General features: G+C 54.1%; 1 protein-coding gene across 2 annotated transcripts; it reads left to right on the top strand.

The window, feature by feature from the left end:
* Positions 1-296: 296 nt before the first annotated feature.
* Positions 297-13638, top strand: LOC115404815 (protein unc-13 homolog A). Of its 2 annotated transcripts, XM_030114135.1 has the most exons (33): positions 297-363; positions 860-926; positions 1461-1504; positions 1640-1718; positions 2313-2318; positions 2402-2476; positions 2572-2791; positions 3368-3595; positions 3744-3885; positions 4006-4175; positions 4265-4380; positions 4476-4639; positions 4723-4876; positions 5007-5075; positions 5382-5471; positions 5691-5825; positions 5911-6038; positions 6286-6371; positions 6591-6717; positions 6798-6894; positions 7748-7891; positions 8379-8456; positions 8947-9024; positions 9099-9187; positions 9270-9413; positions 9533-9656; positions 9981-10037; positions 10169-10249; positions 10323-10470; positions 10869-10925; positions 11522-11608; positions 11764-11920; positions 13311-13638. In XM_030114135.1, the coding sequence occupies exons 4-33, from the start codon at positions 1641-1643 to the stop codon at positions 13597-13599; spliced, it is 3618 nt and encodes a 1205-aa protein (XP_029969995.1). In that variant the 5' UTR covers positions 297-363; positions 860-926; positions 1461-1504; position 1640; the 3' UTR covers positions 13600-13638. The 2 variants fall into 2 exon arrangements, with proteins under 2 accessions (XP_029969995.1, XP_029969994.1); XM_030114134.1 differs by lacking the exon at positions 297-363 and having other exon boundaries at positions 809-926.
* Positions 13639-14221: the final 583 nt, after the last annotated feature.

Here is a 14221-nt window from a genome sequence, read left to right as displayed (position 1 = left end):
CGGAGGACCGGGCGGCCCCCCCGGCGGAGGAGGAGCCGTGGCTGGAGGAGGACATGATGCTGGAGGAGGAGGCGCCGACGCCCCCCTCCCCGCATGAGGAGCCGCCGGAGGAGGAGCCGGAGGAGGAGCGCTTCCAGGAGGAGCGCCTGACGCCGGTGGAGGAGGCTGAGGTCCCACCTGAGAGGTGAGTCCACACACCACCCCCCCACCGCTGGAACGGTGCCAGGTCCAGATCCCTCACCCCCCCATGTGTCCTGTAGTCCCCCGGTGGCGGAGGAGCCGAAGGAGCCGGTGGACCCGGCGGTCCGGGCCAAGGAGAACTGGCTCCGCCTCTACAACAAGGTGCTGGAGCAGCTCCGGGAGGTAAGAGCTGGGCTCCAGCCCCCCCCCCCCCCCCCCCCCCCCCCGCCCTGGAGCTGCAAGGCCTGACCCATCCGGAAGGCTCGCCTGAAATATACATGATCTGTGTGTTATTCATGAGCTGGCAGCGTCACTTCCTGAGCTCTGCTGCTTTTTATCGCCACAACGCCGACCCGACGTCCTCCAGACTCTATAATTCATGCCTTCCTGAGATGGAAATAGCTGGATGCAGCGCCGCACCTCTGCTTGACAAACCTGCTTGATTTAGTTTTGCCTGACGGGTTCTCACTTTGCATATTTGATTTGCATCTTGCGTTGCTGTTCATTACATTTGAATTGAGTTGTGCGGACGATTAATCACTTGCTTCGATGTTTATGTCGATGTGTGTCGTGTTTCTGTTGTACATTTGGCTTCCGTTCCCTTCTGGTCTTTATTTATTTATATTTTTTTGTTTGTTTGTCTGTTTGTTTGTGCCGACCCACTTTGTTTTCTTTCCAGTTTCATGTCATTGCCATAATGGCTCTCACATGCACTTTGCTTGGCCGTCATTGGAGCATGCTGTCAGGTAGGTACAGCCTGGACCAAGCACAACAGTCAGGCACCTTCACTTCATTCACCCATCTGCACCAGCACTTCAAGCTTCTTTTTGCAGCTGGCAAACTAAGTGTTTTATTTGAATTCATCCTGAAACATTTGAACTCAAATTTCAATGAAACGGAGCCTTTTTGGCAGACTTGCATGGTGAGTGCTGATGTTTCAGCTGTTGGATCAGGATAGTGTTTTGTTGCACTGCATTGTGTTTCAACACAGCAGCACACAGAAGGGACCAGTCAATCATAAAACACCAATCAGACATTAAAAATGTGTCCCGAAAACACACACAGACCTGCAGTCGCTGATACAGTCATGTTCAGACAGCAGTAGGATGGAGAGTGACTCACTTCAGACAGGTGAATAGAATGAAGAACAGGTGAGAAAACACAGCTGGTGTTGAATAGATCAGAGGAACATTAACACATGAGTCTAGAATGAACGTCCCTGACGGCGTCAGAGGCAGCGGCAGCAAACGACGGAGTCTGTTTCTGCTCTTTCCCCCCAGGCTCGAGGAGAGACCTCCAGCTCCCTGTGGTTCGGTAAAGGAGGGTGAGTATCTCCCCGTCGTTTGCCAAAAGGCCATCGCGCCGTCGTAATTAAACCCGGCGGTGGAGTCCTTGAGAAATCCTGGAGCGGCTCAGCGTCAGGAAGAGTGAAGTGACGGAGAGCGCCGTTCTCTTTCAGGATGGGGGGAGCGCTCTACAGCATCGACAGCATGCCCGACCTGAGGAAGAGGAAGGCCATTCCCCTGGTCCGAGACCTGGTGAGAGAGCACGTCAACACACACTCCATCCAGGACAGAACACAAACCCTCTGGAGGCCATGTTGACGTCTCTTAGTTCAGAAAAGTCTTATGATGGACGATTTCTCCAAAACCACGTTCTGGTTTTATTTAAAGTGACCACCAGTAGATGAACTGTGTGTGTGTGTGTGTGTGTGTGTGTGTGTGTGTGTGTGTGTGTGTGTGTGTTGACAGAAGTCTGAGGTGTCTGAACCTCCTGAACCTTCGCCGAGAACAAAAGCCGCTTCTCTCCGTTACACAACCCCGCTGCCGCCGTCAGTTAAAAATAGGAAGAGGAAGTTGAATTCCTATTATTTATTTACTGTTTGTGCTGGTGGGCAGAAGGCGCACGCCGTCTCAGGCCAGGCTTTGCTGAAAGCTTCCAGCCGCGAGCTGGCGATGTGGGGTGAACAGACACGTGAAGGCTTCCTGCAGCTCAGCCTGATTTGTTGATGAATTAAATGTTTGCACCGGTGTGATGTTATTAGAATTATCCTAATTAACACGCTCCGCGAGACGATATGTTGACGTCTAATCCTCCTCCTCTCCCTCTCTCCTCGCCGCCCTCGCCGCCAGGCCATGGTGAGTATTCTGACTCTGATGGAACTCACACGGCGCCCCACGCCGGACTTGACCCTGAGTGTTGTTGATCCTGTCCGCCTCAGTCGCTGGTGCAGAACTCCCGGAAGGCCGGGATCACGTCGGCGATGGCGTCGACCACGCTGGGGAACGAGGAGCTGGTGGGTGTCTCTCCGCTCCGCCGCCGTCGTCTCGGCGCGGCTGGACGCTAACTGCTCTCTCTCCCGTTCTCCTCGTTGTCCCGCGGCGCCCGCAGAAGAGCCACGTCTACAAGAAGACCCTGCAGGCGCTCATCTACCCCATCTCCTCCACCACGCCGCACAACTTCGAGGTGTGGACGGCCACCACGCCCACCTACTGCTACGAGTGCGAGGGGCTGCTGTGGGGCATCGCCCGCCAGGGCATGCGCTGCTCCGAGTGCGGCGTCAAGTGCCACGAGAAGTGCCAGGACCTGCTGAACGCCGACTGCCTGCAGAGTGAGCTCCTCCCCCGGATCCCGGCTCGCCATCACCCTCTGCGTCTCCTCCCCTTCCTTTCTAATTTATCTCCTGAGTAATGTGCTGTCATGCCGCTGCTCGCTCTCTCTCTCGCTCTCTCTCTCTCTCTCGCTCTCTCTCTCTCTCTCTGATTTCGGAGTCGGTCTCTTCGATGCATAATTCATCTCTCTTTCCTATCCGGTCCTGAAAAGATCTTCTCGCCCCAAACGTCTGGAGCTCCTTTGTTCTGAGTGGATTCACTTTCAGATCTGAATCCTGGCCAAGAAATGCCAGAGACTTCCTAAACCTTCCCGATGTGGTCCAGACTGAGGACCTTGAGGGCCGCGTTGCCCTGCATGGACCCCAGATCATTCCCGATAGTGGCTGAATGATTGGTCTCTTAATGCTGCCAGTGTGTAATCAATTCAAGCAAATTTGAGCGAGCTATAAATTGTAATTACTCTGTAGCTCCTGCATTATTCAGCTGTAGTTTAAAAACGCGGCGTGCGAGCAGTTTGGCTTGCTGTCAGTCCGCTCCCGGCCGTCTCATGGTGCTCGTGCTCGCCGTGTGTCCAGGAGCGGCGGAGAAGAGCTCCAAGCACGGGGCGGAGGACCGGACCCAGAACATCATCATGGTGCTGAAGGACCGCATGAAGATCCGGGAGAGGAACAAGCCGGAGATCTTCGAGCTGATCCAGGAGGTGTTTGCCTTGGACAAAACCACGCACGGCACGCACATGAAGCAGATCAAGCAGAGCGTGCTGGACGGGACGTCCAAGTGGTCGGCCAAGATCAGCATCACAGGTGAAGAGAGAGAGACAGAAACACAGTGGTGGAGTGTGATCACGTCATGGTGCTGACACAAGGGTGTGTGTGTGTGTGTGTGTGTGTGTGTGTGTGTGTGTGTGTGTGTGTGTGTGTGTGTGTGTGTGTGTGCTCCCCCCCTCTTCAGTGGTGTGTGCTCAGGGCCTTCAGGCCAAAGACAAAACCGGCTCCAGTGATCCTTACGTGACCGTTCAGGTTGGAAAGACCAAGAAGAGAACCAAGACCATCTACGGGAACCTCAACCCCGTCTGGGAGGAAAACTTCCACTTGTGAGTTGATGCAGCAGCCGAAGTGATTTGACGGCGGCAGACCCGGTTCATTCAGAGAATCCCTCCTGTCGTCCCGTCTCTGGGTGTTGTCCTGACTCCTCCCCTCTGTCCGTCCTCCAGCGAGTGCCACAACTCCTCCGACCGGATCAAGGTCCGCGTCTGGGACGAGGACGACGACATCAAGTCTCGCGTGAAGCAGCGGTTCAAGCGGGAGAGCGACGACTTCCTGGGCCAGACCATCATCGAGGTGCGCACCCTGAGCGGGGAGATGGACGTCTGGTACAACCTGGGTGAGTGACGGGGGTCCGGGCGGGGCGGGGCGGGGCGGGGCGCCGCCCTTCTGTCCTCTCATCAACACCTGCGTCTCGTCGCGCCGCAGACAAGCGGACGGACAAGTCGGCGGTGTCGGGGGCCATCAGGATGCACATCAGCGTGGAGATCAAAGGCGAGGAGACGGTGGCGCCGTACCACGTGCAGTACACCTGCCTGCACGAGGTCAGTGGCGCCGTCACGGCTGGAGACGCCGCTGGTTTGGTTTGACGCCGGTGGAACGGTGGAAATGATTCGGTTTCCTCTGCGTTGGGGTTCAGCACCTGTTCCAGTACACCACGGAGGAGCAGAACGGCGGCGTGGTGAAGATTCCCGACGCCAAGGGCGACGACGCCTGGAAGGTGTACTTCGAGGAGACGGCTCAGGAGATCGTGGACGAGTTCGCCATGAGATACGGGGTGGAGTCCATCTACCAGGCCATGACGTCAGTCGCTCAGCACCCGCCCTCCGCCGCCGCCCGCCTCCTCCCACCAAACCCGACTGAATGTTCCGTCTCTCGCCCCGCAGCCACTTCGCCTGCCTGTCCTCCAAGTACATGTGCCCCGGCGTGCCGGCCGTGATGAGCACGCTGCTGGCCAACATCAACGCCTACTACGCCCACACCACCCAGTCCTCCAACAACGTGTCCGCCTCCGACAGATTCGCTGCCTCCAACTTTGGCGTGAGTCTTGAAATTCGCTCTCGGAGACAACGTCCCCGTCTTCCAGTCAGACCAGCTCTCAGTTTGCACAGAGAACAAACAGGAAGTGGGTTGTTGAGCCCCGTCTCTGTTTGTCTGCGTTCTGCTGCAGAAGGAGCGCTTCGTCAAACTCCTGGATCAGCTGCACAACTCGCTGAGGATCGACCTGTCCATGTATCGGGTAAGTGCTGCTACACTCGACACAGCACCCCGAAACCAACCAGCCATAACATTAAGACCGCTGACAGCTGATTATCTCTTCACTCTGTCTGGAAACGTCGTTTGTTAGAAGCATGAGGAAAAGTTTCAGAAGGGATCGATTCTTCGATAATTGGATGTTCAAACCTGCAGCTTGTGTGTTGTTATGTTATGATTGGTCAGATTGTTTGGAGTATCTGCTGTATTGTGATCGTCTCACCAGTAGAAAAAAGTGCTTTAAGCTGTAAAACGTTCTGTTTTCTCTGATTGTCTCTGTTTGTGTTTGTAGAATAATTTTCCTGCCAGTAGTCCTGAAAGGCTCCAAGACCTCAAGTCCACCGTGGACCTGCTGACGAGCATCACCTTCTTCAGGATGAAGGTAAGAGAGATTTCATATTACAGCCTTTTCTTTTCTTTTCTTCAACAGAAAGCAGCCCGAGGCAGGAGTTAACAGTCGGCTCCACGTCGTTCTGTGCAAACACAGAAAACAAACATTCCTGAGAAAGAGGTTTACCCAGAAAAGAAGTTTTATCTCCTGTCAGGATCATTTTGAACATGAGAGAAAAGTGCCGTTGCACGGCGTGTGGTCCCTGTCCAGGTCCAGGAGCTGCAGAGCCCCCCCAGGGCCAGCCAGGTGGTGAAGGACTGCGTGAAAGCTTGTCTGAACTCCACCTACGAGTACATCTTCAACAACTGCCACGACCTCTACAACAGGGAATACCAGACCGACCCGGTAGGGGCCCAGCCTGGAAACGTGCTCGGCTGCTGAGTTCCCGGGTTCTCCTCCGTCAGTCAACTCAGTGTCCGTGTCTCTGCAGTCCAAGGCCGTCCCCCCTGACGAACAGGGTCCCAGCATCAAGAACCTGGACTTCTGGTCCAAGCTCATCACCCTCATCGTCTCCATCATCGAGGAGGACAAAAACTCCTACACACCCTGCCTCAACCAGTGAGTCACCGATAGAGCATCTTCCTCCTCTGGCATCAACAAGGTTTGAAGGAAGATTGGACAAAGCTTAAATATTTAGAAGAAATCCAGTTAATGAGAGCTTCAGCTTCCAGAATATGTGAGCCGCTGCAAACACAAAGCAGAGAGATGAGGACTAAAAGCTGGAGCTACATGAATATCTGTGATGAATAATGCAGCAGCGCGCCGCCTGTGCAGCTCTCTGTAAGCCCGGAGCTTTCTCCTGCAGGTTCCCCCAGGAACTCAACGTGGGCAAGATCAGCGCTGAAGTCATGTGGAACATGTTCGCTCAGGACATGAAGTACGCCATGGAGGGTGAGCGCCGTCTCCGGCTGCACTGTGAAAGGAGAGAGCGCTGCCTTTCTCTGTTCCTCTGTTTTTCATATTTTCTGTTTTTCTATAAACTATATGAAAATGCAGTCGAGACCAGCTGTGTGTGTGTGTGTGTGTGTGTGTGTGTGTGTGTGTGTGTGTGTGTGTGTGTGTGTGTGTGTGGCTCTGCTCATTCTCTTGTTTTCCCTCCTTCCCGTTCAGAGCATGAGAAGAACCGTCTGTGTAAAAGTGCAGATTATATGAATTTGCACTTCAAGGTGAAGTGGCTGTATAATGAGTACTGCAAGGAGCTGCCCACGTTCCAGAAGCACGTCCCCGAATATCCAGCGTGAGTGTTTCCTCAACGGCGCGGCGGCGGCGGCGGGTACGCACGCCCGTGAGACTCACGCTTCCTGTTTCCCCTCCCAGCTGGTTCGAGCCGTTCGTCATCATGTGGCTGGACGAGAACGAGGAGGTGTCCAGAGACTTCCTGCACGGCGCTCTGGAGAGGGACAAGAAAGACGGGGTAACGTCGTCACACCACGTCCAAACGGCGTCCATCCCGAGACAGCTGCAGTATATTTAATCTGCTCAGGGTCCCATTCACTTCTTTATCATGCCGTCTGTTTCATGACTTTGTCCGCTGATATCTGCTGTAGAGTTCAGATTGGTCCAAAATGTCCTTTTTATCACCCAGACTATCAGATAGCACACGATGCTAACGCCACAGAGATCCCAGACAGAGGGGCTTTCAGTGGCAGAGCCTGTGAGAGAAGGACAGGCTGCCGAGGCGCTGGGTTCACTCTGAAGCTCAGCCGTGACCAGCTATCTGTAAACCCCCCCACCGCCCCCCCAAAGGAAAGGGTTCAGGCGTTTCTCATGCAAATTGGAGACGCTTGTGTCCGACTCAGCACATTCTTCACTGAGCAAGTTTAAGGCCTCCAGGCAATCAATATGGAGAACAAGGAAAGTTCACCGAGGACTGGAGCGGCTCTACTGCACCAGTCGGAGTGTGTCTTCACACACACACACACACACACACACACACACACACACACACACACTGACTCTGTGCGTCTCACACCTGAACAGTCAATACAGAGCAGCTGAAGATTCTCCGGACTCATGTATCCAGTTACTGCCAGCAGGGTCTCCGTCACTCTGAAACACCGTAGATACACTGAGCTGGACAGGGGTCTCCTGTGGGGGCGGGGTCTCCTGTGGGGGCGGGGTCTCCTGTGGGGGCGGGGTCTCCTGTGGGGGCGGGGTCTCCTGTGGGGCGGGGTCTCCTGTAGGGCGGGGTCTCCTGTGGGGGCGGGGTCTCCTGTGGGGGCGGGGTCTCCTCTCTCAGACCCTGGTTCCTCTGCTTCCCCCTGCAGTTCCAGGTCACGTCGGAGCACGCCCTGTTCTCCTGCTCGGTGGTGGACGTCTTCTCTCAGCTCAACCAGAGCTTCGAAATCATCCGGAAGCTGGAGTGTCCCGACCCTCAGATCGTCGGCAACTACATGAAGAGATTCGCCAAGGTGACCTCACCCCCCCCCCCCCCCCCCCACCCTCACGTCCTCCTCTGTCCACCGACTGCGAGGCGCTTCACACCTCCCTGTTCGTCCTGAACTCTCTGACCTCTGAGAACCAGAAGCTGTTCGGAGGACAAACAGCTGAATAACGATCAGTCAGTGACTTTTAGTGTGAACTCACATTAAAAAATTAAAAACCAGCCTGCTATAAATCAGCGCTCATCTGTAGAAGCTGTTTGTGTCGACCTTCCCGGACCTCGGCCTGCTCTCAGCTGTTATAACAGCACAGATGCAAAAAGCCTCGGAGCCCCTGAACACACACGGCGTGGCCATATTCTGTAGGTAACATGCATTCATGGGCCTGGAGTTGCTATAAGGAAATGGATTGTGTGCATCAGGACGTATTTGTCATGGTTGTGGAGAATATGTTGAGTTATTCAGTTCTTCCTCCTGCTGAGAAACGCTGCTTTAATCCTCCTCTTCCTCTCCTCAGACCATCGGCAACGTCCTGCTGTCCTACGCAGACATCATCGCAAAGGACTTCCCCAATCACGTCAAGAAAGAGAAAGTGGTAAGTGTGAGGGTGTGTGTGTGTGTGTGGGGGTGTGTGCTTGCACTGCAGGTAAACTACAGAAATGAGCCAAATATTCCTTTATTTAATGAAATAATCGTCATCTCAGAAACAAATCTTCCATTTGAGGGAAAAGACTAAAATGGATCAAAGTTTATTGATTAGAATCAAGGAAACGCTGACATTTGAGGACAGTTGTGGGAAACCAAACCCTGAGCGTAACCCTCCGTCTGACTGACGATCCCGGTTGATTAATGGAAGCACAGTGAAGTGCTGGTGCACGTGGTCGCCGTGCACGTGGCCGCCGTGCACGTGGCCGCCGTGCACGTGGCCGCCGTGGACTTGGAGCAGCGGCGAGGTGGGCGGCGCTCCCAGAGGGGGCGGGGCTTCGTTCTACCCAGGAAGCAGCAGAAGAGGAACGCTGAGCGAGTCCAATCAGGAGTGTGTGAGGGGCTGAAGTGTGTGTGTGTGTGTGTGTGTCTGCCCTCAGCCCTGCATCATCATCAACAACATCCAGCAGCTCCGGGTGCAGCTGGAGAAGATGTTCGAGGCCATGGGAGGAAAAGACGTGAGTGTCCACATCTGTCCACATCTGGCGCCGCCGCCGCCGCCGCCGCCGCTGACCTCTCCCCCCCCCCGCAGCTCAACGTGGAGGCCAGCGACTTCCTGAAGGAGCTGCAGAACAAGCTCAACAACGTCATGGACGACCTGAGCCGCATCTTCGCCGTCAGGTGGGGACGCGAGTTCGATTCCCGCCGCCGCCGCCGCCGCTCCTCCGCTCTCTCTGAGCCCGTGTTTCTCCTGTGGCGGCAGCTTCCAGCCCCAGATCGAGGACAACGTCCGGCAGATGGGGGACATCCTGGCCCAGGTCAAAGGTCAGACCGTCCCGGCCAACGGCAGCGTGGTGCAGGAGGCCGACAACGTCCTGCAGCCCATCATGGACTTCCTGGACAGCAAGTACGTAGAGCTGCTCCTCCACGGAGTCACAGCGGGGTGCCTCACAATCCCAGGGCTGCTGGGTAACCTGTGTGAGTGTGTGTGTGTGTGTGTGTGTGTGTGTGTGTGCGGTGTTTCAGCCTGTCGCTGTTTGCGAAGATCTGTGAGAAGACGGTGCTGAAGCGGGTGCTGAAGGAGCTGTGGAAGCTGGTGATGAACACCATGGAGAAAACCATCGTGCTGCCCACGCTGACAGACCAGACGGTTGGTGCTGCTCCGCCTCTCGCTGCTCTGCTCCGCCTAAACTCCTCCCCCTGCTCTCTAACGCCTCTCTGTCCTGCGCCTCTCGCTCTCCTCCTCCTGTCTTAGGTCATTGTAAGTATGAGTGTGTGGCGTTTGTCAGCATGGTCATGGAGCACTCTCCTCCTCAGTGCAGAGCGTCAGCACACTTCACCCAAACCCCCCCCCCCCCCCCCATCCTTCACAGGACGTAGCTTCTCCTGGTTGTCCACTCTGAACCACGCCCCCCTCCTCACACACTCACACACTCCTGGTTCTGTCCCCTGACGTGGCGTCTCTCCTCCGCAGGGCACACAGATGATCTTCAATGCTGCTAAAGAGCTGGGCCAGCTCTCCAAGCTCAAGGTGAGTGTGTGTGTGTGTGTGTGTGTGTGTGTGTGTGTGTGTGTGTGTGTGTGTGTGTGTGTGTGTGTGTGTGTGTCAGGACAGAAGCGTCTCAGCAGTTTGACGGACTGCCTGCTGTGTGTGTCCTGCAGGAGCACATGGGCCGAGAGGAGGCCAAGGCTCTGACCCCCAAACAGTGCGCCGTCATCGAGCTGGCGCTGGACACCATTAAGGTGAGTCTTGTCTCCTCCTCGTCCCCGTCGTTGCCTCGCTGAGCCTCACCGCGCCGCCCCGTCTGCCCCGCAGCAATACTTCCACGCCGGCGGCGTCGGCCTGAAGAAAACCTTCCTGGAGAAGAGTCCGGACCTGCAGTCTCTGCGCTACGCCCTGTCTCTGTACACACAGGCCACCGACAAGCTCATCAGGAAGTTCGTCCTCTCACAGAACGCTCAGGGTACGACACACACACACACACACACACACACACACACACACACAAACACACACCAGGCGATCTGAAACAGTTTCACAGCTCCTCTCACACAGCTGCTTATTCTTGTCCTTACGTGGCTTTCAGTGGGATTATGGGATTAAACAGAATAACGCGTGTACAGTGCAGCGTGGAAATGTTCAATTCACTGCTTCAGGGAGTGACAGTGACAACACGCTGCAGAAAGGTGTGTGTGTTTCCTGTGTAGAAGTCAGCCAGGAAGGGATCATCACACACACCTCCAGGGTCTCTTTCTGCTTGGTTTTGTGTCAAATCCATCAACTTTCTGCACTGATGCACCGTGCCGAGTTAAAAATGAGTTTTCCATCTTTCAACACTCACTTCCTGTTTCCTGTCCTCAGTTCACGGAGGGAAAGGAGTGCGGTACACTGCCAATGAAGACACGCCACCTGAGAAAGGTAGGCGTGAGACCTGTGATCCAGGAGTGTGAGCGCCCGTCCTCTTTTCCTCCCTCCTCGGAGGAAGTATGACTAACGCACGGCGCTATTAATAGAAGACGGAGCAGGTTTTCTGTGTACGGTGGGACACCAGAGGGTGATGTCTCACACTGCAGCCCGTCTCAGAGGGGGGGCTGGAGCGGCTCTGTCGTCAGATCCAGGGCGGGATGTGAATGACTCATTCACCTGCTGAGAGCAGCGTTTCTCACTAACGTGACTTTCTCGAAATGCAACTTTTTATTTCCTGCAGAGGCGTCGGGGCTGTCAGGAGCAAACCAGCCCCGTGAATCACTGCCTTCAGCTCAGCATCAGAGCTGCAGACCGGCAAACACAAGCTCTGTGTGTGTGTGTGTGTGTGTGTGTGTGTGTGTGTGAAGCCTTTGCATGCTTAAAATTAGCTCACAATCTGCTGACGCATCTCCAGGTCGTTTATTTCAGCTATTCCACTTCAGAGGCTGTAAAGAAAACTGTTTCATGTCCAGGCACAGATAAACTGGGACACACACACACACACACACACACACACACACACACATTCACTGGCTGTGTCTTCACAGCGTCTGGAGTGGACGCGGTTGGTGAGGTGATCATGAACGTCGACATTTTGCCACAACCCAACGGGGAGCACAAGATCAGCGTCAAAGGTAAACCTGAATCCGTCAGTACAGCCTTCATGCTAATTTAAGAAGCTTCTTCCATTTCCAGAATCGTCTTAAACAGTGAGAATCCTGCTGAGGACATGCCTGTCCCCATGTCAATGTTGAATGAGCGTCATTGTTGACACGTTGCCCCCCCTCAGTGGTTGCTGCTAACGACCTGAAGTGGAAAGCACAGGGCTTCAGGCCCTTCGTGGAGGTTTACATCATCGGGCCTCATCTCAGCGACAAGAAGAGGAAGTTTGCCACCAAGTCCAAGAACAACGCCTGGTCCCCAAAGTTCAACGAGAGCTTCCAGTTGTGAGTCTGAGCCCCGTCCTCAACCTCTGCACTGACCTGGAACTGACAGGACCGCTGACTCAGAGGACAACAGTACTGACAGGGAGGACAGGACTACTGACAGAGAGACAAACTACTGATAGAGACAAACAACTGACAGAGAGACAACTACTAACAGAGAAGACAGGACTGCTGACACTGAGGACAACAGTACTGACAGGGAGGACAGGACTACTGACAGAGACAAAATACTGACACTGAGGACAACAGTACTGACAGTGAGGACAGGACTGCTGACAGAGAGGACATCACTACTGACAGAGAGGACAGAACTACTGACAGAGAGACAAACTACTGACAGAGAGGACAGAACTACTGACAGAGAGACAAACTACTGACAGAGACAAACTACTGACAGAGAGACAACAGAGAAGACAGGACTGCTGACACTGAGGACAACAGTACTGACAGGTAGGACAGGACTGACAGAGAGGACATCACTACTGACAGAGAGACAAACTACTAGAGCAGCTCAAACAGATCCACCAGAGCTGCACTGACTCTCTACTGCCACCCAGTGCACTAAAGCATCACTACTTCATGTTAATATGAAGCATCTTTAAAGACAATTCTTATTCAATCAAGTGAAGATGTTCTTACATTAATTAATAGTGATTTACCTCAGCCTTAAACACACATACATTCTGATTTGTTAATTTGTACTTACTGGACCCAGACTGTGGTGTAGTGGAGAGGGATCTGGCCTCATAGTGAAAAGGTCTGGGTTCAGATACCATCTGGGCATCCTGTGTTGAGTTTCCCTGTTCTCCCCTTGTGAGTGTGGGCTCATTGAATCACTAGTTTACTTGGTAGTTTGGAATAATTGAGCATAATTAGAATTTTATTATTCAAAGTCATGCTTTTTACTGTTTTGTAAAAATTATCAGCAGAAGAAATCAAATCACATGTGGATTTTATTTTCACAGCTTTCTCCTGATTTAGTTTTCCATGACAGGCTTTAAGCCTCATCTGACCAATATCAGGAGTTCATTTTACTCTGTTTATCTGGACGGAAACAGTGTTTTAGTAAATAGCATCCTGCCTGATGTCCTGGTTTCCAGCACAGGGATTCCTCAGGGCTCTGCTCTGGTGCCCCTTCGGTTCATCCTGTACGCTTAGATCTCATCTTCAAGGTTGAGACTTTTCCTTACATTTGATAAAAACCTCAGCCGAGCTCTGTTCAAGGTAAAGGAAATAGTTGATCCAGGCAAATATCTGAGAACTGGGAGAACTTCACGTCAGACAGGAGATTTTCCTGCGTCTTCAGCAGACTTGATTAGAAGCGTCCTGACCGATCCTCGCCGTCCACCAGAGCTCCCGGCGTCTAACTCGTGTCTTGGTGTGGTTGCAGCTCGCTGGGCACTGAGGTGGGTCCGGAGAGCTACGAGCTGCAGGTGTGTGTGAAGGACTACTGCTTCGCCCGGGAGGACCGCACGGTGGGCATGGCCCTGCTGCAGGTCAAGGACATCGCCAACAAGAACAGCGTCACCTGCTGGCTGCCGCTGGGCAGGCGCGTCCACATGGACGAGACGGGCCTGACGGTGCTGCGCATCCTGTCCCAGCGCAACAACGACGACGTGGCCAAAGAGTTCGTCAAGCTCAAGTCGGACCAGCGGTCGGCCGAGGAGGGCCGCAGCTGAGGGGGGGGGAGGGGGGCCGAACCGCCAGAGACACCGCCGACGGGCCCCGTGGGGGCCAGACACACACTTCCATAGACAACCACGTGCAATACACAAGCACACACATGAGAATGCTCGACTGTACATAAACCTGCAGACATTATGCAACATTTACATGGCAATGTTATCAATGCAAACATGGAGGAATAACTTCATAAAAGATTTGATTTTATTTTGAATATTTTACCAGCCGCTTCGCTCCAAACGCTCATCGGCTCCACCTTAGCAAGCAGTTCCCCCAACAGCTCTTTCCTATAACTCACGGCACCTTTTCTACGCTGCAGATGATATAGCGCACCGCGGAGCAGCAGGCCCATGTGAATAGTTTGAGAATGACCACTTTGCACTTTTGCTTCTCTGCGTCTTCAGGAGAGCCGTCCTCTGCCTCGCTACGCCACGCCGCGTCTGTCCGTCCTCTTGCCTGCCTGACCGTGTCGTTCTTCCAGTCCGCCCCTCGTTCTCCAGCACACCCACCCGTCTTCCTGCGGTGTGTGTGTGTGGTGTGTGTGTGTACGTTCACACGCCGATCTAAGATCACCGTCCTTCTGTCCCTGTAAAGTAACAAAACGAATCGGTGTCCCGG

This window comes from Salarias fasciatus, chromosome 18 (genome assembly GCF_902148845.1).
Source record: "Salarias fasciatus chromosome 18, fSalaFa1.1, whole genome shotgun sequence".
Taxonomy (NCBI): Eukaryota; Metazoa; Chordata; class Actinopteri; order Blenniiformes; family Blenniidae; genus Salarias; species Salarias fasciatus.
This window is presented reverse-complemented; position numbering and strand designations above follow the sequence as displayed.

What these genes read in the sequence shown, in the direction of transcription:
- LOC115404815 (XM_030114135.1), top strand. Translation starts at nt 1,641, where the DNA reads ATGGGGGGAGCGCTCTACAGCATCGACAGCATGCCCGACCTGAGGAAG. An exon ending in ACGTCAAGAAAGAGAAAGTG is followed by an intron (nt 8,457 to 8,946) that starts GTAAGTGTGAGG and finishes GTCTGCCCTCAG; the next exon opens with CCCTGCATCATCATCAACAA. An exon ending in AGACACGCCACCTGAGAAAG is followed by an intron (nt 10,926 to 11,521) that starts GTAGGCGTGAGA and finishes GTGTCTTCACAG; the next exon opens with CGTCTGGAGTGGACGCGGTT.